This window comes from Nanorana parkeri, unplaced genomic scaffold, assembly GCF_000935625.1.
Source record: "Nanorana parkeri isolate BGI_ZX_2015 unplaced genomic scaffold, ASM93562v1 scaffold14, whole genome shotgun sequence".
Classification (NCBI taxonomy): domain Eukaryota; kingdom Metazoa; phylum Chordata; class Amphibia; order Anura; family Dicroglossidae; genus Nanorana; species Nanorana parkeri.
This window is the reverse complement of record NW_017306282.1, coordinates 1,014,249-1,038,540: the sequence shown is the minus strand read 5'-3', so window position 1 is coordinate 1,038,540 and position 24,292 is coordinate 1,014,249. Positions and strand designations below refer to the sequence as shown.

Below are 24,292 nucleotides of genomic sequence, written 5' to 3'. Positions count from 1 at the left end.
TGGGGAGGGAGATGAGTGTTTCACCAGTTTGGGTGCACTGCAGTCTGATATTTGATACATAAGCTGCATATTACTGACCAGATTACCCCAATGATAACTCACTGCTGTGAATAAAATGTCTTATATAGGCAAGTGACTATCCACGTCCTGCTTAAAAAGGCAAAAATACCCCAAAAACAGTAAATAAATAAATAGTGATTAAAGGGGATATAAGGCCAAAACTTAAAAATAAATCTGTATTTCTATATTGAATTTCAATAAGTTCTATCCCACTCCTAATAACCATATCCATCTAGAAGTTTGTAAATTATACATAGTGTACTTACTGAAGATGCCCATAGGATGGACTTAATGCACTGACAACATTTCACTTAGCCCTGTGAATATGCACTTCCTTGTGTCATTAAGAATGAACGGCAGGGCACACATATCACATATCCAGCAAGCAATGATGATGTTACATTGTTCAGACATTGAGCTGTAACTCAACGTCTGAACACTGTAACATTATCCCTGCTTGCTGGAAGCAATGCATGGTGGGATATGTAGTCTTGAGAAATTGCATCACATCAAGCAGCAGGGAAAGAGATGCAAAGCACACTGGGCAGACGGAAGGCAGCACTCACTACATAAAAGGGATTTTTTCAAGTAAGGTTTGATTACATTATCAAAAACAGCTCTAGTATGTATTCCTATTACAATGCTGAGGTTATAACAGGATAGTACAGTATATGCTGGGACATATAAGAACACGGCTAATTCTGCAGCCGTGTTCTTGGTACAGTTGTACACACCCGGCGATGGCTGTTCAGATACAAATGATCCGGCGTCTATAAAGCCACTGGATCGTTTGTACCGAGCAGAGGAGTGTGCCTTCCCCCCCTCTGCCGTGGCTGGCGGCTACCCAGGGCTCCACTGTCCCCAGTGCGGACCCAGAATCTGCACGGCGGGTCTTCCCACATCAATCAGAGGGAGATCAGAAAGTTTCTAGCCGCTGAGCTCACCTCCTTTCACTGGACCCAGAAGTGATATGTATTACATCACTCCTGGTGTTACTGTGCACATTCTCCGATTCTTAGAGCCAGGAGAAGAAGCTGGTGAAGCAGATCTGAATGACCCCTGATGTCTCCATAAAGAGGACCTGTCACATCCTATTTGCTATTACATAGGGGACTTGTTATCCCCTTATGTGATAGCAATACAGCAAGTGTAAAAAATGTTTTTTTTTACAATAAAAATTAAAGTAACATGTAAAAAAGCCCCAACATTTTTTTTAAAGTCCCCCACCCCCCATGTACACGCACATAGAAGCGCATACACACGTCGGGTGCGACTACTTGCCAAAACGAAAATTGTGACACACATGATACATATCGCTACAATGCAAGTATGACTCCCAGAGACAAATCCATCATGGGATTTGTAGATTCACCACAGCTGAAGGTCTGGAGTTTGCCCACCCCTGAACATTAACTTTCAAAAGTGAACATTCATTCAAGGAAAGTAACAGGTTCTCTTGAGCCCAACATCTGTGCTACTTATATTATAGCTAGTATAGTAAAAAATGGTGGGCAGGGTTATGAACGGTGCTTTAGAAAACACGCACAGGGGACTAGTGTGCCCATTGAATGTTTGCAATCAAGCTGTCATTAGACAGAGCAGATCACAGGCAACATGCACAGAGCCAATCAAAGTGGCTCTGTGCCTTGTGATCGCTGTGATGACCAATCATAGTGATTACAAATGTAAACACTGCCTGTGTTTACATTTGGGAGCCCTCCCCTTCTCACAATGGATGGAGGAGGATTGAATAATTGTAGGAATCATAGAGAAGGAGGTAGGCAGAAGTATATTCAAGGCAGTGGGTAGGGGATTCATTAATTTGATTGTGGGCAGAGGTGTATCTACAACAAATTGCACTCCTGGCATCCCACCCAGCTCCTGGCAACCAGTGTAAAGGCCACACACATCTTCCCACCTGGCTCTTAGCAACCTGGGACGTTCTGGCCGGCATCCCACCCAGCTCCTGGCAACCAGTGAGAGGGGAGATGTGTATAGGGGAGGGGTGGGGAGTGAAAAAAAAGTCAGCTGTCTCCAGGGGTCAGTGAACTTTCGTTGATCCACAGAGCAGCCCCTCCCCCCATTCAAGTGGCCCATGTGTGCCATAACCTGGATACGCCACTGATTGTGGGATAGGTTTTTTTTAACCCTTTCATCCCCCCACCCACTACCTCCTGTGCGTCTCAATCCTGTCTCAGTATGTGACCTGTACATTAACCCCTTCACCTCCATTATTATTATTATTATTATTATACAGGATTTATATAGCGCCAACAGTTTGTGCAGTGCTTTACAATATAAGGAAGACATTACAATCACAATACAATTCAAGACAAGATGGTAAGGAGGGCCCTGCCTGTGAGGGCTTACAATCTAAAAGGGAGGGGGAAGTGATATATGAGGGCCTGCACATTAACCCCCTCATCACCATCCTCCCACTGTATGTGACCTGTACATAAACCCCTTCACCTCCATTATCCTGCAAATTAAACCCCTCATCTCCATCCCACCTCTGTATATGATCTGTACATTAAGCTCTTCACCCTCTCCTCCCTCTGTGCATGACCTGTACATTAATGATGCAATGTATCTTGTGCACCATTACAAAGCTTCATGTTTTAACAACCTCAATACCAGCATGTTTCTTCCTTTCCCAAAAAAGTGGCAACAATTAAATAATCTTGGGGTGTCTCTTTGGTGGTGTTTGCACTGTCCTGCCATTTTTTATTTGATGTTTTATAACAGAAAGTAAGAGAAACATTTGTGGGGTTTTTATCCTTTGTATAGTAAAAATAAATAAATATACATTCCCTATTAAATACCACCATTAACTAAAACTAATTTTGGTGCTGTATGGCATGAGTAGTTGTTAGTCAAACTATCACAGCACTGAAAACTGAAAAATGTGGCACCCACTCATAGTGCTGCGTAATCCCGCGACAGTAGGTCAGGGGTGCACTAACTGCACAGATAGCCTCCAGTTGCCAGGGTAATGTAGTCACATGACTAGTGACTGTACAGGATAATGTAGTTAGGTGACTAGTGATTGTACAGGGTAATGTAGTCATGTGACTAGTGACTGTACAGGGTAATGTAATCACTTGACTGGTGACTGTACAGGGTAATGTAGTCACGTGACTGTACAGTAGGGATGCACCGATACCGGCTTTTCGGTATCAAGTACCGAGATTTACATTTCGGTACTGGCCGATACAAAGTACCGCTACCAGTACTTCCGGTAACATGAAGCTGGCTTCACGGGCAATCAGGAAGCCAGGCGGTGTGTCAATACATACCGCCCGGCTTCTTGATTGGCCGGGAAAACGACTCCATTCTGTTTGGCCGGCTCGATGCTGATTGGCCGATCACGTGGGTGCTTTACACACAGGAGACGTGGGCAGATCCCGGAGAGCTTAGAGAGCGGTGTCTGCCCAGCTGGCCGAGGGACTGGTATGGTAATGACTGCTGCTAAGGATCTATGTGAGGGGAATGATTTGACTGCAGGGTGGGGTTTTTGTCGCCATATTATCAGATTTGTTTGCCAGGCTCGACACTGATTGGCTGGGAAGCCGGCTTCCCGGCCAATCAGCATCGAGCCGGCCAAACAGCATGGAGCCAGCTTCCTGGCTCAATGTTCCCTTGTGGCACTGCTGATCAGAGGAAATCTCCCTCTGACCAGAAGTGCCAGTATCGGGAAAGGTACTAGTAGCGGTATCGGTGCATCCCTACCGTACAGGGTAATGTAATCACGTGACTAGTGACTGTACAGGGTAATGTAGTCACGTGACTAGTGACAGTACAAAGAAAAACAAAACAACTAAATAAAGCTGCAGCAGCTGCTTTGCTGTGGAGGAGCTGATGAATTGCTGCTGTCGTGGTATAATCTGTAATAAAAATCTTCACCACTAAAAAACTCTGCATCTACTGCTCTGCATCTGTTATCAGTGCACGCTCCCACATACTGTCTGAGGGAGAAGGTAGCTGTGGTGATGTCATAGGAGGGAGGGGGAGATGTGGCCATGTAAAGGAAGGTTAGGGAATCGGAACTGACGAAATCTCTAGCACTTTTAGGGCCCAGTCACACTGGATCAGTTATGTTGCGATCCGTTGCAATAAGTTTTTCAACGGATAATAACACAAGGGCACCAAAAAATGAATGGGTGCGACTGGGGCTAGTTCACACTGATCCGTTACGTTACATTGCGCTGAAAAAAAATAGAACATGCATTACTTTTTTTCAGCGCAACATAGTGCAACAGATCCAGTGTGAACTAGTCCCATTCACACCCATTCATTTTCGGTGTCCTTCCATTGAAAAACGGATCGCAACACAATGGATCCGAAGGAAATCGGAAGGTACAATTGCAAGTAAACGGACCCTCCGTTGACTTGCAATTTCCTTCCGATTTTGGTGTGAATGAGCCCTTACATACATTTTATTTGAAACCGATACAAGTCTGTGAGAAAAAGTATTTTTGGCTAAACGTAAAAATATTTTCAGCTCCAATTTGTGAGAGCAGTGACATGGTCTCCTTAATAAACAAAGTGACAGGTTCACTTGCAGTCACACTGGGGTTGTGTTATGTGACCAGTTTAGATGTGAATGATGCTCAGCAGAGTCCCTGTTTATTAGACCTTTAAATGCAAACTACCTCTATGGTCTCTGTGAGGACAGACAACTATAAAATGCCATAAAATGCAGTTTTTGCAACCTGAGGAATTCTAAACAATGACAGGACAACAAAGAAAACACTGATGGGAGGTAAAAGACAAAAGAGATAAATGGCGAAAGATAGACTGATTGTTACTACAGAGTACAGCAAAGAGAAGGGATTCATTTGATGAACCCCAACCAGAAAAACCCCCATAATGAAATACAAATTATTATCCATTATTATGGTTTTATACATTTAGCTCGTTGTGGACCAAATATATATATACAGTATATTATATATTTAAAAATTACTTTGGTATAATTTGTACAAATAACTTTGCCATGCTATGAACCAGAAACATACATTTAGTGGGATCAGGGGTATCCCTAGACTTTTTGTCACCTGAGGCGGTGGCGGGGACACACACACACACATGATTGGGGGGCTGCTGGTGGTATACACGGCTATGGGAGGGGTTTGATTTGCTGGTTGTGCACACTATTGGGGGAGGGGGGAGCGAGGGATGGAGGGCCTCTGCTTCATCTCCCCGCCCAGCTCTGGCTCTGGCCAGTGTCCTGCACAGTGACATCACTGGTTGCCAGGAGCTGGGTGGGAAACCGGCCAGAGCGTTCAAGGTCGCTATGAGGTGGGCGAGGAGATGTGTATGGATTTTACCCGGATTTTACTCTGGCCTGGAGAGATAGTGGCCGGCACACTGCAAAGATTGTGCAGTAGAGCGGCCATGCCGTTTTGCTTGCCACCCCCCCACATGACCACAGAGATGCCGCCTGAGGCAACAGCCCCAAGCTACCTCATTAGAGGGAGGGCCCTTAGTGGGATAATATATAGGACAAGTCTTAGAAGAAAATGTGCACGTTTTATCTACAGCAACCTTTCTTAACATTGTAAGCAGAAAGGAACCCTTGAAATAATTTTTACGGTCCAAAGGGAACCCCGACTAAAAATGATACCCACATTTTTGTGATCAGTAAGTAGAAAGTTTTTCAAAGATTAAAGAATGTGATGCACCAGGAGTATTTGGCACCCATGGCGGGTCAATTTTTTAAACGCTAAGTTTACCTCTCTGACCCTGTTTCTCCCCCCCCCCCCCCACACACACACACACACACTTACCTGAATTGAGGGGTTCTTTTCCCCGCAAGTTGCTCCTGTTGTTATAATGTGGTGTGGCTGTGTCAGTGTGGCATCATTCATTCACAGATCCTTTGACAGGATCTGTGAATGGAGAATCTATAAGTTTCATCAAACACAGTAGTAGTTCTCATTGGAATACATCACTGCACATCACCGCACTTGTAGTCCACTCATTCTTCTTCCTGTCCATGTTACTGAATGTCTGTACCGAGGTATAGACATAGATAGGAGGAAGAGTCTGCAGGGGACAGAGCATTGCACCTACTGATTGCTGTTGCAATGCTTTTACTGGCTCCAATGCAAATAAAAAAAAATACTAAATGCACATTTTTTCTCTTATTATTTGATCATTTATTTATTTTTTCAATAAAATGAGGATTTTCCCTTAAACATCACCTGCTGTAAGCAACAACATTATTTTCAGTATAAATCTTGAAATGAAATGAATATTGGTATGATAAAATGAAATGTCAAAGGGGGAAAATGTGGTGTCCACTAATATTAGTGGTCAGTGTAGAAATGACCTATAGAACTGGTAGTCATTGGTGGTCAGTGTAGGTTGGGGATTAATACACCACTATGCACTGGTCACGGAACCCCTAAATTCTCAGGAGGAACCCTAGTTGAGAAAGGACGATCTACAGTAACACTAGCAGATGCATATTTATAAAGCAGTATATGGTATATTCACCAAACATTCCCTTCTTGTGAATGGTGAATGTTACATTCACTGCTTTATAAATATGTCCCTAGTTTAAAAAATAATCACTGGTCAAACTAGAAAAAAAGCATTTTCTCTAAAGAGGACCTGTCACAGTGCACAGTGGCTTAGTGGTTAGAACTTCTGTGTTACAGCACTGGGGGTCCTTGGTCCGTATTCTGGTCAGGTCACTGTCTGCAAGGAGTTTTGCATGTTCTCCCTGTGCTTGTGTGGGTTTCCTCCAGGTACTCCGGTTTCCTCCCACACTCCAAAGACATGCTGGAAGGTTAATTGGCTCCAGTCTAAATGAGTCCTTTAGGTATGCATGTGAGATAGGAACCTTAGAGTGTAAGCTCCTTGAGGGCAGGCACTAATGTGAATGTGCTGAATGTAAAGCGCTGTATTAAATTGTCGGCGCTATATAAATACCAATAATAAATAAATAAAATAGGGGGCTTAATCCCCTTTAGTTTAAAAAATATAAACCCCCTGCCCCCTGCGTACACAAATATACGAACGCAAACACATATCAGGGTCACTCGTGTATGAGAACTACAATTGCGCTACACATGTTAGGTATCGCCACGCATGCCAGTGTAAGAGGAGTACTTCTAGCACCATCATGTATGATTCACTCTAAGTTGATGAGCTGCAAAGGTTTTTAAAGCTTTGCTTATGGGAAATTTTGTGTACTGTGTTTTGAGGCTTGACATGTTTGGTATCTATTCACTCGATGCAGCCTCATCGTACCTCATTTTACCAAACAAATTGGGCATTATATTGTGTATGTGTGCACTAATATTAATGTGAATGTATTTTTTACTGGAAATTTTAAAATTAATAATTTGTGCAAATATCCTGCGACATAAAAATTGCAACTACCATCATTTTTTTCTACATGGTCTCTGCTTGGGGAATTCAGCCATCAAATTAGCATTTTAAACTGTGAGCAAAAATAAATAAATGCAAAAACGGCTCTGGCAGGGAAAGAGTTAAGCCCAATAGAAGCATTCTATATTGTTACTGTAATGCATGTAGGCTGCATAAGGAGTAATAACTGTGAGCATGTACAGTAGAGTGTGAGTGCTGTTGATTGGCTCACCGTACAGGGGGCATGTCAGACCATCAGCGACCTGGAAACAGCGGTTTGGCGGTCTAACATGCTGCCAGCACAGGGTATGTAACCCTTGCTGCAGAGAATAATTTTAAAAAAGTCAAAAATTATAATTGTTTATGCAGCCTGACAGCATTACAGTAATATTATTGGAAGATTAAAACATTATTGCAATACACCATATCATTTATGTGATATGTTGTATATGTTGAAGTACTTTGAAGTATTCTTCTAGCATATGCATGTAACCCCAAGTCACTGCTTTCCCTGACCTCTGCTTTTGAAAATGCCAGGTGCCTGGCCATCATGCCGATCCAGGGGTTTAGGTACTTTATAACTGCTGACCTGGTAATGTCCTTTTCAAATGCTTGTCCCTTGGGACAGTGGCTCAAAAATAATGCAGCCAAAAAAACAGCCAGGCAGCTACTTAAAAAAAAAAGAAGTAAACTAACCCATTTGATGTATGCATTTTATGAATTGTATATAGATTGCAAATGAAAGAAAAACAAGAAAAAGTAGTCAGCAAATTCTTACTGCTGTCCAGCAAGCACTGCAACATTGCCAGAATTCAGAGTGCACCTTACAGGGTCACTGGGAATGTACTTCCTAAATCCTGTACTACATGACTCCTCTCTCTCGTCTTTTCTGATTTACCAATAACATTCAAGCTTTTAAAGGGGATTTGAATCGGATTGTATCGGATTGATGGTCATGGGAAACTTCTTAATACTGATATGAGTTTTTAAGTTTCAATATGTGAGAGACTACTAAACTAATGAGCAAAAAGGTTGTTTAATCTCAGGATCCACAGGTTGGAAAGCCAGAAGTTTGGAAAAGACACCAAAGAAAAGTATAAAAATACCAACATAACTTTGCATGTCAATTATTTATTATAAACAATTATTATAAAAGTTAACAATTATTATAAAAGTTGCATTGGGCAACATAGCATGTGTATGTTATTTCCATAAGTCTGTCAATCTTTAGAAACAATTATGCCAAGGTAATAGAAGCTGTACCTTTCCATTGAAGGAATGAGCCTAGATGACTCGATGACTTAACAAGATCACCAGAGTTGATAACGTGGCCAACTAGGTTCCCCCATGGTTGGATATTTTAGAGGAAAAAAACCAATGGAGTCGTATAGAACCCAGCTAAATAATTGACAGACTTACTTACTTACTTACTTACTTACTTACTGTGTCTTCTAGTGGTGACCCTACTTCATTCTAAAGTAGCAAAAACATATATTAGGTTTAAAAAAATTGGCTTTTGCACTCATACCCTTGTTACTTGCATTATCCAATTGTCCCATACAGTCTGCAGAACGGGCTACCACCCTCCACACCAAACAAGAATGCTTGAGCTATTCAGACGTTCCTTTTTATGCTAAGAACAGCCACGTGGGTCTGTCTGAAGCTGCCCCAAAGACATAAAGTTCCTTTAGCCATAGAGATACCATATAATGTCTATTGGCACTTTCATGGGTTGCAAAAAGCTGCACAGACTGACAGATGCAATTATGCCTTGGACACGTTGCTAATGAGGTCATGGTGCATTATTGACATAATCTAGACTTATAAAATGTACTGCAAGAACAGGTTGAAACCATACCAAGTGCAGACATTCAGCACTTGGGCAATAGGGCTCCTGGAGGTTGTCCTGGTTCAATGGGGAAGGACTGGGCTGGGAAGCAGAGAGGCATTGTCATTCAGTACAAAAATTAAATGTTGGCCTGGTGGCTCTGAGCAGAGATACTCCCCCATTTAGACCTCAAACAGTATGTTAGTGAAAGCTGATTGGCACTATATAGCTATATAGTGCCAATCAGCTTTCACTAACATAAACTATGTTCTGTAAGACAACACCCACTGTTCACCTTTTTACTGTTTTCTCTCGGTGGCCCACAGCTAACTAACCCCACCATGAAAATTCCATTGGAAGATATAACTTACATAATATAAGTTATGTTTTAACAGGGGGGGAAAACACTTTTTCCCACAGGGCCATGTGGGTTTGGATTTTGTTTTCCCTTAATAATAAAAACCTTCCTTTAAAAACTGCATGTTGTGTTTACTTGTGTTATCTTTGACTAATATTTAAATTTGTTAGATGATCTGAAACATTAAAGTGTGACAAACGTGCAAAACAATATATATATTTATTTGTGTCAGAATTGCTTATACATCCAGTTTGGTCTGCACGTGAATTCAGTTAGGATCTAATAAACATAATCATGGCAGTAAACGCTCACAGACATACAAATACAGTATATAAGATCTGATAATGTAAAATGTATTTGAAAACATATGGGAGTATTAAAGTGTATGTAGAGCCAAAAAAATGTTTTTGGTTAGAGTAGGGAAGGGTTAAAATCCCTGCCTGGTTATTGTTATTGTTGTCTGTGTACCATTGGAAACATCTCCCTTTACTTCCTATCCCAAAAGGGAGAGGGAATCTTCCAAAGTGGGTAGGGAGTCCCCTCTTAGATAGCGGTCCCTAGAACAGATGATCCCATTGGCAAATTTCCTCTTATAGCTTATTCTGGGGACAACTTTAAATCCTGGATGTCCAGTAGAGGGATTAATCTCCCCAGTGGGGACACAGACAACCATTAAAAAATTAGAAAGAGGCTCTAACCCAGCCCCCTCTCCCTTCCCCATCCCTCTATCCAAGACTAAAGAACAAAATGTTAGGTTTTCTTTTGCTGTTCCATTGGAAATGTTTGCCTTCACTTTTTGTCCTGTAAGTGTATCAATAAATGAGAAGAAATCATTTCACAGTGTGGGGAAATATAATATTTCTGATTTCCCACCAATTCCTGTCACAGTAACAATGACGGATAGAATGGGACATATAAAGAGAGTGAACCACCCAGTGGAGGCACAGAGAGGTTCTAACCCTTCCCTGCTTTATCAATTTTTTAAATAATAAAAGTTTAATAAACACATTCAAATTTACGGTTGCTCAGAACAGCCAAGGAGTTAGCATACAAGAACCCTACAAGTACCAGTCAAGCATTAATCCTAAATTTAAAAACAAGTTTTGGCTACAGATACACTGGAACTAGAAATCAGAAAATGTCTCAAACCAACAATGTAACAGATGTGGTTAAAGTTACTCTGCCAAGGAACCAAAAGAGTTTATAGGCTGCACAAAGATTAGGGGAAAACCTAATCGCTTGATTGCTCTTTCACCTTTTGATCTCGTTGTATTGCCAATCCAAATTTTGAATAAACATGGCTGAGGATTTACAAGTCTGCTTCTGACCTCCAGTCAAATTATAGTTGAAATTCTTCCACACTACGCTTGACTTTTGCTCTTAGAAGTAAAACCATTCATAACCTCAGCAGGTTGTTTCCTCCCTGATGTTCTGGTCAACAGGAGAGGGCAGAATTCTCGTATTAAAGTCTAAATTAAATTATCTTCATTACATACCTCCTAAGTCCTAACTCTTATGGGGGAACAGGGATTCTTTTGTAGCAGAGCTCACTGACTTCTTCTGTTTTCACTCTTTTGCAGTTTTGTTGAATACTTTTCGGAGAGGAATCCCTTTTGCACAGATTTGGGTTTTATGTCCACTTTTGTTTTACACAGGCAAAAAAGGGACATTTTAATGCGAGGACAAAAAAGTGCCTTTACCCTTAGGACAGGGGCCAGCTGCTTCAATTAGAACTATAGGCTAATCTACAGTATAAAAACATGACAAGTTGAAAATAAAAACAGCATGTTTTTTTTGCAATTTGGAGCATACAGTGGGATGAGGATTTCCCCTCCACCCATTTTATTTGACAGCGTCTGTGCTTGGTGACAGGCCAATCCTGTGGGAGGAAGGGGACTGAGTTTCATGCTCCTCCATACTTGAGAGTAGAGTGGTGTTTGCATGAAGGATAGTAAGGCTTAGGGCCAATTCACACCAGCCGATGCGCAAAACGCATAGCTGGTGTGTGGTGCCCAACACAGTGCCAATGCACCGATCCCAGTGCATCCCACTGTGTTACTTTTTTTTTACTGTATTGCAATGTCACAAGTGACATTCAATTAGGTTGTACGGGCACAGTAGTATGCGAGGCAGTTGTACTGCATCACATCTCCCTGCACTGAAAAAAAAATACCTTGCATGGGCAAAGCACAGGTCTACCTAAAGAGACCCTGTCACTAGACCATTAATTTCAACAAAATTCTTTCTAGAAGATTACATGTGCTTTTAACATATTTTTATGCGTGGTATTTACTTGTAAAAGCCTCCCTTGTGTAGACATCCAAAAGCCCTGGAACTGCTGCTGGGTACCGCCATCTTGAATGTGATGTCAGCAGCGCCAGTAGGCCCAGAGCTGTCACTTAAATGACACTCTACAATATTCCCCTTCAAACTTCCCCCAGCAATTGCATAAAAGGTTATGTAGGAAGGTGAAGGAAAAGGTAGAGGTGCTGGGACAGCACATACAGTAATTAGACACTAACAACCGAGAAGGGGCTATGATGTGCAAAGTGAGAAGGGGCTGTGCTAGGGAATTGACCCTCCTGGAGTAGCTGAATTTTCTAGAATGGTTTTAGGCATGTTGCAAGTGAAAAAATTTTTTTATGGACAGTAAAAAGGATTTACAATAATTTTCTGTGCTTTTACCTGCAGTTTTTAAGGTACGTGACAGGGTTTCCTTAAAGTGGAACTGTGGGTAAAATGATATACTATATATGATACAGTCTTTCAATAGCATCAAAAAAGTCCACCATGTTTCATAATTTTATTGCCCGTTGATACATTTTTTCTACTTCCTTTAACAGACCAAGCTGTCCAACAAGTAATCAGTAATACTGTTTGTAACTGCTTAAAAATTCTTAGCTGGAGTTGGACTTTCATTTTTTTTGTCTCTTACTTAAAGGAGAACTACTGGGATAGTACTCTTTGTAATACTTAGAACTGGCGGAGATTCTCTGTTACTGTCCCTGTAACTGTCATTCACCACTCCCTGCAAGGATTCCCCTCCCCTCTCTGTTCCTCCAGCGCTCATTGGAGGGATAGACAGGGTAGGGGGCGGGCACAGCTGGCTAGGGAGGCAGAGCCAGCTGTCATTTGGGCAGCGGGGTGGATCCTGTCAATATTGTCTGGATTTTTCCTGGCTGCAGCACGGCTCTGCCCTGTCAGCATATAGCAGGCAGTAGCCCACTAGATGCTGACTTTGGGTCACAAGAGGACATAAATAAATGTACTCCTTTGACCAAAAAGGCTATAGTTCTCTATTGAAAGTCCATTCAGAACTACATCCATTTAAGACTACCACAAGGTTACAACACCGCTGTTCGACTTCACTGCAGAACAAACAGCGTTGTCCCCCTGGTAAAGCAAGTGAAAGAAATAACAGATCTACTGACTGGATCAACAGGTAGTAAAAATATGGTATGGGGGCTTAGAAAAACAAAGACTGCTGTGTTAATGCTACTGACAGACTGCATCATATATGACATGTTTAATTTTGCCCAAAGTTACCCCTAAGTTTATTCATTTTAAATTATGCTGACACTTTTTATCAAAGGGCTTTACAGAGTAGATCCAGAACCATTCAGTAGTCCCTGCCTCCAAGGAGCATTCAATGAAATGTCTTTATCATAAACAAGAATACACACAGGGTGGCTCCTGGGAGTCCACCGTTATGTTTTTATCCCTTTCAACAACATTTGAAACATTTTCAGATGGAATGCAGAAATCTCCCATCTGACCGTATCATTATATATCATTACAATAAATAACCCCATACAGTACCAGAATACAATATTATAAAAGGATACTTTAAAATTGACACAAAACCAGTTTACTGGTCCTGGCTGATAATAGGTAAAGAGGGAAAGTGAATATATTGATTGAGGTTACATCACACTGTATTTATAACATAAGAATATGACTATAGGTGTAGGTTGTGTATATTAATATACAAGCTTCACGTTTAGTTTTTATAAACTGTTCCATTGGTGGCACCCGGTATAATTAGGTGTCTCCTGTGAGATGAGGTGTCTCAACATAAGCATTTGCAAACACGATCACAGCCAACAATTTCTCATTGACAAATTACTTTAAAAATTGGGAAATATTTGACAGCTAAAGACTGCAATGGGTATGTAAATGGAAGCAAGTAACTTGATAAAACATTTCTTTCAAAGTTGTTTGGAAACAACCAGAAAACAGGAACAATTTAAAAAGACTGAGTATTTGTCTAGAGAAACACGTGATGACAAACTGTCCAAGTTGGCAGCACATGTGCTCTGTTTGTATTGCTCTATCGTTCTTTGGAGAACAGGCCAATACTGGATTTGTCCACATTTCGAAAGAATAATCACACCGTATTAAAGGGATGCTGTCAGGACAGAAATATAGCAGACCTTCATGACTTGTTTTTGAAGGTGCAAATTCCCAGGACTGCTGTTTATATCCTTGTTTTATTACTGAGTATATCCTTGTTTTATTATCATGAGCAAGCAGGTATCCAGTGAAATGTCAAAACACCTGATTGACATATATTTGTTCCAGGTCAGTGATCCATTGGGGTTGACTAAGGGCATGTGTACATGGTTGTTGCTGTCAAATGCAGGCTTTTACATTAGAACACAGTGCAGCTCAAATGCATGCGTATGAATGAAAAAGGCTGTGTTTGACTTGCTTTGCCTGCAATTAAAATGCATCTCCAATGGGATCTGAAACACAACGCAAATCAGGTCAAATGCAGCCTCAAAACTATCATCCACGCTGTGCCATAGAAGTAAATGGGAATCTACTGACTTGCATTTGACTTGCATTTCAAACACACGTCAAAAGCAAGTAAATGACCCTTGTGTACACAATGCCGCCATTACAGTAGCCCTCCATGGGCAAAGAACAGGCTTATTTATGGTGGGATCACTTCAATCATCCAATCATGTGCAAGAAAAAATCTTGTTTTTTTTTAATTTCCATTACAAGCTATTGAGTATTCAGAGCAAACACAACTTCACCTTTTGACTAAAGTAAGTGAACTTTGCTAAGGGAACTTTACTAAAATCAACCTCACTAAGTCGCCAAGAAAGGATGAGGATGTCATCCATGAAGCATACCAATGCAAAAACAAATCAGCAGTGCCAGCGCCAATAACTCTATCCAGGTCTCTTTTAAAGTGAACCTGTCACCAGCAAATAGCTTTTGGACAAACAGCAGCTAACTAATTAGGGGCCATGAGCAGAGCTGCAATTATGTGTGATAGGGCCCCATTAAATAAGCATAAAAGTGACATAAAATTATTGTTAAAACTTCTGCTACCTGTAAAAGAAGGCAGTAACTCCTCACATTTCCCAGTGCCTGTGTTGCTGAACACATAGAACTGTTCCCCCCAAAATCCAGTGGGAAAAAACACACTTCTGGAAGTTTCAGTCTTTGCGGCCCTCACAGCTCACCGGTTCCTCCCTCTGATCTCACATCACCATCCTCTGCTGTAGTGAAGTGATGTCAGAGAGAGGAACCAGTGAGAGATGCAGGGGACCCAGGAGATCGACGCATTGCTTTGCGGTGGTGTGTGCACTGAAAAAGAGTACTACAGTACATGCAGCACATTTTTCAGTGCAGTGTGGCCCGATATGATGCAATTGTAGTGCACCTTCCTGTGCTGATAGAACGTCCTGAATTATCATTAAAGTAATAAAAAAAAAAGTAAACTACGATGCACATCAGCACACTACCTGTCCTTGCACACCAGCAGCCACAGGTTCAGCACAGTTTGCTGGTGTGAATGGACTCTAACAGGGCTATTCACAAAAGGATGAAGAGTTTGGAGAAGACAGGAGAAGAGAACAATCTAGAACAACATAGCGGATTTGAAAAAATCCCCAATTCAGCTCACTTTGCAGTTCAGCTATGTTGTCCTAGATTGTTCACTTCTCCTGCCCTCTCCAAACTCTTCACCCTTTCGTGAATAGCCCTGTAATTGTTTTGATAAGCTTCCAAACTCCGCCCAATAGTTTCCTATTGTCCGGCTATTCACTCGGCTGCCCTCGGCAGCTTTTTGAATAGACCCCTTTGTATTGAGCTGATGGGAAAGTTTCTGGCTTGCCAGCAGCTGGTTTAGTTATCCAAGTTATAATGACACTAATGGAGGGGTGACACCAAAATGATTGACAGTGATTTTGGTGTCACCCACTCTGAAAACTTGGGCACTCGGTCATGGACCGAGTGCGGAGGGGACCCAGCGGCATATCTTATCCCACTGGGAGAAAATTCCCTCCTCTCTCTGCTGGCGTCCATTATCAAGATTGCTACAGGCAGGTATCACAAAGATGGCCGCGCATGCACGATGACGTAATCGCGCACATGAGTGGTAACGTCACACGCATGCGTGATGACGTCACGGTGGGGTGTCACCCTGAATCCGCCTCGAGTGACACCCGGCCTCGAGACACCCCTGATCAGTATTAGTATTTACATTTTCATTTTCTATTTCAGCGTTTTTTAAAGGGTACAAAATGTGCACTTCAACAGATTTTCCCTTTCCTTCCCAACTGCAACATTAGCTAAAATCTCAACCAATGTTACTAGCTTCCCCAGCTATCTTCTATAAACTAAAAAAAACCTAATCCCCATGTTAGGCCCCATTCACATGTAGCGACATACCTTTGCAGCGGCCGGGATAGCGCGACTTTCGGGGCGACGATCCAGCGACGGTAGCGCGACCTTCTCCGTCGGGCTCCATAGAAAAAAGCAAAATCCGCCAAAAAAAGGGTCCTGTAGAAGCGACCGCGACGCGCGACATGGAGTTTAGACAGCTCCATTGACTATCATTAGCCGGCGACTTCTCGCGATATCGCGCGCCAAAAATGCGCAATATCGCGGCGGAAATCGCGCGATAAGTCGCTACATGTGAATGGGGCCTAATGGTTATGAGAGGACTTGGTGTCTGTAGTCCAAATCAGGAGAGCAACCTAGGGTGAAAATGCTGCACCTCCATAAATACAGTACAGTCATTGAGCGTTGTCACTCTGCAGGAAATGTGTTACTCGAAGGAACACCATGTTAAAACAAGGAGAAAAAACATGAGAAAAGAAAACCTATGCAACCTTTTACATGCACTTTAAGGCAGTTGTCGGTTTTCTTGTAATTGACAGGAAGTCAAATGAGTGTTGTAAAATATTGTTTCCTGCTAGAAATGAGCAAATTAATCCAAAAATCAAAGTCAACTGTTACTTTGTTTTTAGTTATGTGAACAGGTACGCATAAGGCGGGAGAATTCCCGAATGACAAATTATTGTATTTATTTGACTTTTTATATAGTGCTAGACCGGTTCTTCCACCCTGTACAGGGAATATTGAACTGCTCACATTAGTCCCCGGGTGTCAGAAATACAACACAACCAAAGGTGAGACCACACAATCTTCATGTAGACAATGGGGTTGATTAACTAAAGAAGTAGAGACTGTTCACTTTGCAAAGCAAATGTTTATTAAGAATAGTGAACACGGTGAAGCTGCGTTCACTTCAATATTCCACTCACATGCAAGAAAAAAATTGTTTCTTAATTCCCTTGCTCATGATTCGATCTACAAAGTCAACACTGATTGCTTGTTTAACAAAAGTGAACATTCATTTTGCAAAGTGAACATTCTCCGCTCTTTTATTAAACCAACCCCAGTGTGCTTATGCAAGGCAAATAGCAGATAGCCATCCTCTGCTGACTGTTTTAATAAACTGCATGATTCTTTGCTCATCAGACAAATCTACAAGTGCACATTCAACTGAAAATTCACCATCACAGACAAATATTTGATTCACTCATTTGGCCAGATTGGTGAATCCACTTGCTACCCCTTCTTCTACTTTCTCTCAATGTGTTAAAACTTTTACATATTAGCTATCACATTACACATTAGCTATTGACAGTAGCACAAAGCTTTCAAATTAAAGCAGATGTATGTACACTATTTCCCTAAACTAAAGGGCCTGCAAACCCTAAAGGAGTCCACAGTGATACAGTTACAATCAACTTCTTCACTTAGAAACACTACTATCAGACTACTAAGGACTAAGGAAGAACTAAGGGCTACATATACGTCAGTGTATGTTACCAATCCCAATAATGACTATGGTACACAATATAAATAAAAGAGATACAATATTTTGTACTTTAGTCATTAATAGGGATTTGTAACATACATTGAGGTACAGTGGTGCCTCGGTTCACGAACTGAACTTGTTCCACCATTCTGGTCGCGAACCAAATCAAATTTCCCCAAAAGGTGGGCAAGTGTGCACAGATCTGTCTGTGACCACAATCTCAACTAGAGGAAGCCACAACCACGTGTCAGAGCGGGGAAGATGGCCACGGTCGTGTTTGTCAACCGATTTGGAGTTCGCCGAAATTCCTGTTTGCGAACCGAATTGTTCGCGAACAGAAGCGTTCATGAACCGAGGTTTTACTGTATATGTAGTCTGAGGTAGTCCAACAGTATTGTTTATAAGTGAAGGAGATGCATAAAGGGCCTGCAAACCCTAAAGGAGTCCGGAGTGATACAGTTACAATCAACTCCTTCACTTAGAAAAACTACTATCAGACTACTAGGGACTAATGATAAAGGAAGGACTAAGGACTACATACTGTATATACGTCAGTGTATTACCAATCCCAATGATGACAAAAGTACAAACTATCAATAAAAAATACAATATTTTGTAACAAAAATTGAGGTATATGTAGTCCTTGCCAGCCTGATAGTAGTGTTTCTAAGTGAAGGAGGTAGATGTCAACTATTTCCATAAACTAAAGGGCCTGCACACCCTAAAGGAGTCCATAGTGGTACAATTTCAAACAACTCCTTCACTTAGAAACACTACTATCAGACTACCAAGGACTACATATACCTCAATGTATGTTACCAATTCCAATAATAACTACAGTACAAAATATAAATAAAATATAAAACATTTTTTTGTACTTTAGTCGATAATATGGATATTTTACATACATCGAGATATATGTAGTCCGTGGCAGTCTGATAGTAGTGTTTCTAAGTGAAAGAGTTGATTGTAATTGTATCACTCCGGACTCCTTTAGGGTTTGCAGGCCGTTTAGTTTAAGGAAATAGTTTACATCTACCTCCTTCACTTAGAAACAATTACGATCAGACTACCCCAGACTACATATACCTCATTGTGCGTTACAAATCCCTATCAGTGACTAGATATAGTGCAAGATATTTTTTTTTATTTACATTTTATTTATATTTTGTACTGTAGTTATTATTGGAATTGGTAACATACATGTATATGTAGTCCTTGGTAGTCTGGTAATAGTGTTTCTATAGTAAAAGAGGTAGATGTAAACTATAAATATATCTAGCCTACTAAAGCACCGTGTGTCATAAACAGCTACCATTTTTTATTTTATTTTTTAGAAAATCCATGTTTTCACCTTTTTACATTGTTTTTTTGCATGTTATGCTGCTCTCTTGCAGTCTGTTTGCTACACGCACGGCTGCATGGCATTTCTTAGGTGGGTATCCTAACAGTGGACCAAACCGGCACAATGTGTGTTGAATTTGACTCTTTTAGGCTCCATTAGAAGCCTCTGCAGCAGGGTGACAACACGGGAGCACAATTAAGAGACATGGACAGCGTGTTGTCACTCTTTAAAAGAATGTGCCTAAACAAGGCCCTGCATGGAAGGATCACCAGGTATCATTTTATTGAAAGCTGAAGATTTTAAAATGGTAAAATGAATTTTTAGATTATATTAACATGTTAAATCGGAGTGAGTGGGGTTTTATAGATATTGATAAACTTGTATTTTTCTATGAAGAATTAACATGATACAATACTCTACTGCTATGGGCTAGCGCACAGGGGTGTTTGAGATGTATGTGTCCTGTGTGTGAGATGGTTTTGTGTTTTCCCATACAATCACATTCCACATGGAGCAATATAAGAACATTTCAAACTAATTATAACCGATGTCAAATACCCATGTAAGTTTTCTTGCATCCTATTTTTGGGGCCTTTTAATTGGTGGCCGGATCGTACATCGGAAGACCACCTAGCTGGTATCTTACTGGCTGGTAAAAATAATGTCAATGTTATTTATAGGAAAGAGATCAAAAGGCCAGTATTTTTCCCAGAAAAGGTGGTCCTCCAACTCCCCTGCTAACTCCATGTCTAGCTTTATAGAGTATGGGTGCTCCAAGACCTCTTAGGCCTCTGGCTGTAAACTGTGTTAGCGCGGAGTGTTATATGGACTCTCGTGTTTTATTTTAAAGCCGCAGGAATCTTGCTTTATGCAGCGAGACGCATGCTCAATTGGATCTTACTGCCTCAGTATTCAGTCCCTTTTGTTAGTTTTTGATTTTAAGCAAAGAAACAGCTTGCCTGGTGTCTTTAGCTCACACAGAACTGCTAACTCATAATATTTTGCTGTGGTTGATCTCTTTCCTCCCTATGGTATCCATGACAACTGTCCCGGGGACGGCTGCCATGGAGACGAGCCCCTGCAAACTTTACACACAACTTTCAAAAGTTACTTCTCCAAATGGTCTGTTTTTGCAAAACGCCCAACATTGCCCCATTATTAATCCCTACTGTGTGCAAGATAAGAAGTTAAAAGAACTCTACCTAATGGGTTTATTGTTGTTTGTGGATTACAAATTCAAACTAGATAGAAAAAAAGTTGATCCTGATGGCCTTTTTTTGCAGTCAGGAAGGATTTTCCTATTGGGGGAAATTGGTACATGCTTTACAAGGGGTTTTACGTACTTGTAAATTAATTCACGTTTTAGATCGAGGGTTCAATTGCATATTTGTAACAAATTTGAACTTTATAAACATGTGCTTTCTTTTCAACCTAAACATCTATATGAATAACATGTTTTGATGTGCCAAATTAGTACCGAATCACCTACTTCTAAATCTCAGAGATGCAAAAAGTTCCTCCATTCAGGTGCTAAAAGAAACTTGATATCTTCTATCTTATTTCCATCACTATGAAGTAGATCTTGGAGGAACAAATACTATTTTTGTATAATTTATTATTTTGTATAACAATTATAATTATTTGTGTATAATTTTCCACTAATGAGGCATCTACAGGACAAATTAAAAATGACATAATGACAATAAAAATAGAAATAAAGTATATTAAAACAATGACACTTTTTTTTAAATACTGTAACTTAAATACTGTAAGTATTATAAATGTATTCTTCTTCTTGTTCTTCTTCCTCTTATTATTATTGTTATTATTATTATTATGAGGTTTTTTTTATGGTTTGTCAGTGTTTTATTATAAACATGTTCTTGTATGTTTTGATATCCTTTTGTTATGTATTTTATTTTTATTTTTACACTTCGTTCTGGTATATCATGTCCTTCTCTGGTACGCAACAATGTGTATATTGTGGTATGCTTTGTGTGAAACTTTCCATGGGGAGTAAAGCTGCTAGCTGCAGCTGTGTTATTAACATTCTACTGAATAATTAGATCAGCCGACTGAAGAAGAGCCATGTAATGAAATATAGTGATCTAAGGAAAGCCATTAAACAGATTATACTGGTGACTGCCTACTGTGCGCCAAAGAATCACCCGTTTGGCTGCACCTAACACTTGTTACTTCTGGATGAAAAGGAACTTCAAAAACCCTGTCGACCAGCTGATACTTGGGATAATGCACATCTTAATGTGAACACACAAACACTATATAACTGTATGTTAGGAACTGCAATTATACTAATTACATAAGAGATATATATAAAAATATACACATTTCTCTCTCTCTATATATATATATATATAGATATATATCTAGATATATATCTAGATATATACTGTATATTTATATTTATATCGTTTTGTATATATATTCTATATCTATCTCTCATATCATTAGTATAGTTGCAGTTCCTAACATACAGTTACATAATAAATAGAGCAATAATCCAAAAACAATGTGCACTTTCCAATACCTTCTCAAATTATTTTCCAATGAATCTTGCTAATATATCTATCTATCTATCTATCTATCTATCTATCTATCTATCTATCTATCTATCTTTATATATAGAGTTAGAAGACAAAAACTAACTATATGATATTGTTATTGAGTCATTTGAGACTACTTTAGTAAAGGAGTCGAGAATCTTCACACAAAAAATCGCGCTGTTATTCATTTCAATTATCCAATCATGTGAAAAGCAAATTCCTGTTGACTTCATCCGTACTTGATTGGCAATTCACAGTGAACAGGTATTCACTTTCCACATGATTGGATAATTGAAGTGAATATTCACACAATATACTGAGTGGAGATTGTCAACTCTTTTAGTAAACCGGTCCAATTATGTTATTCATACTACTGCTTCAACTCCAACATTCACAGCAAATGTTTAATATTATATTTTGAATTGCTCTATCCATCAAAGATGCTGTGGACCTCAATATCTTATAGCTTTCTCTTTTTACAATAAAAGTCTTCTAAAGGTATTCATTGCAAATCACACATTAAATGTTATCATGGAGAGGGGGGGGAAAAAAATCAGTCCTGTTAAATATCTCCAGGTCTTTTGTAGCGTTTTAAATAGCATGATTATGATAATATATTTCTGCCCTAGTTTGAATGGCTTTGCAGAACAGCTTAATCTCAATTAATTTAAGCTGGACTGTGTAGAAACAACTTTATCCGAGGCTGGGTCATAATGCTGCTTAATATTCCTCCCCTGCTATTGAGGAAAGGGACATTGTTGCATAAAAACTGAGTTAATAACCTGCATAAAGTTAGATGTCTTTAAAAGATTTAGTTATGGTTGGGCTTCCGAGTGTTTAATGGAGGAGATTAATGTAATGATGTATCAGAGTACACTAAAAATATGTAAATGCAGAGGTATGAGGGTAAAAGACGGATTCCCAAGGATCATTATGGGTACATACTTAATAAGTAGAAGAAGAGTAACAAGTGGTTAAAAAATACTTTTTCATTAAACTTATATCATAGAGAGAGAAAGATATAAATAAATACACTCTCATAGCTATACTACTCATATTCATAGTATCTATCTATCTATCTATCTATCTATCTATCTATCTATCTTATAATTATATGTATAATAAGGTTTTATTCTACTCGTTTTATACACACTCTTTGCGTCCCTAAATTTGTGTTACTTTAAACTTGTTGATTGTCCGTGTTTCTATAAAATGAAAATGATCTTATTAGCTGTATGCAACAGGTGCTTCTATGATACAAAAGTACAGATTGCTAAAGAGCACCAAGTGATGATGCGATGTGGATGTGAAATTTGTTTAACAGACTTAAGGTGGCCATACACTGTACGATCTGATCGTACAATCGAATACAAACTATATATTATGAAAACAAACTGAGACACATCATGTCCATTCAATCTGTATGCAGACAAGCAGGCCCCTGCACTACAGAGTTGTTGGTAGATATAAAGGAGATTGTACAATCAGATTGTAAAGTGTGTAGCTAGCCTTAGGTAAGAGGATTTGTCGCTTCAAAGCAATAGCTCAGTTTATAAGCTATCAGATTAAATTTTTTAGATATTGCTGAAATGTCAATTTACTTTTTTTAGTACATCCTTTACTGCGGGAAAATAAAAAAAGTATTTCAATTCTAAAACTGGTATGTGCACCAGTCACACTCCCAATAGGTAGTTTTGTATTTAGGAGTAGCGTTAGGTCCTTTGAAGTATTTAATATAACGAGTCCTGAGAAAGTTGGATGCCTTCGGGTCTGAATTGGTTAATGCAGCTGCCTGTATATAAGACTATGTGTAGAGTACAGAGTGGCTGAGAGTTTTACTAACCTGTGGAGTCCATATCTGTTTCTTCCAGTATCCCACAATGCATACTCTTCCCATGGGCAGTACACAAGACCAAAATCCTGGGGATGGCTGACCCCCCTATCTCAGCAATGGACACGGCGAAGGGGGAACAAGCAGTGGAAAAAGGGACACTTGGTAATCCAGCGGGGCAGAGACAGACCAGTCACAATGTTTGCTGATGTTGCATGGGAAAAAGCATCATTTTATAGGAGCCCTGATGGGAGACATGTCATTGATAGGCCAGTCTGTCTGATGAATGGCTGGTAGTCAGATGGGGAGGTGGCAAGGCTCAATGTGAAGCCCATTGTGGGGCTGTTTTGAATAATAAAGGCTTTCCTCCGAAAAGGGGGGCTTAAATCTACGCAATCCCAGCACTTCAACCCCCCTCTTTCTATTATAAAACCCTTTATTACTTAAACTTTTACAGGCTCGTCTTCCATCCTTACAAAGAAACTCTGACTTCTACAATCCAGCCCTTACCTTCTACCAAAAACCCTACATAAGGATGCTTATTGTACATTGCATGGGATAATTCCCCCCTTATTTATCTAGAATACATTCAATGACTTAGCGAATCAGACAAGTACAGTCTGCAAAGTGCAGAAACCAATAACAGTCAGTCAGAATGAATACAACACTGATCTGGGTAACCTAAATGTGGTTGCTATGGGTTACTAGACATCAAAGAGCTGTTTGCACTAAATTAGCCAGCAAGTGTAGCTTTTAATGAATAATCTCTGCTCATGAAATACTATGGGGTGGGTTTGAAAT

At 40.1% G+C, this 24,292-nt stretch overlaps 1 protein-coding gene across 1 annotated transcript in view; it reads right to left on the bottom strand.

Annotated features, from left to right (window-relative positions):
- The window catches only part of RFX4 (regulatory factor X4), an 86,011-nt gene extending 62,333 nt beyond the window's left edge, over window positions 1-23,678 (bottom strand). Inside the window, exon 1 of the mRNA XM_018557933.1 lies at window positions 23,504-23,678. Within this exon, the coding sequence (XP_018413435.1) occupies window positions 23,504-23,546 (43 nt within the window). The 5' untranslated portion in view covers window positions 23,547-23,678. The remainder of the gene's footprint in view (window positions 1-23,503) is intronic.
- Between the last annotated feature and the right edge of the window lie 614 nt (window positions 23,679-24,292).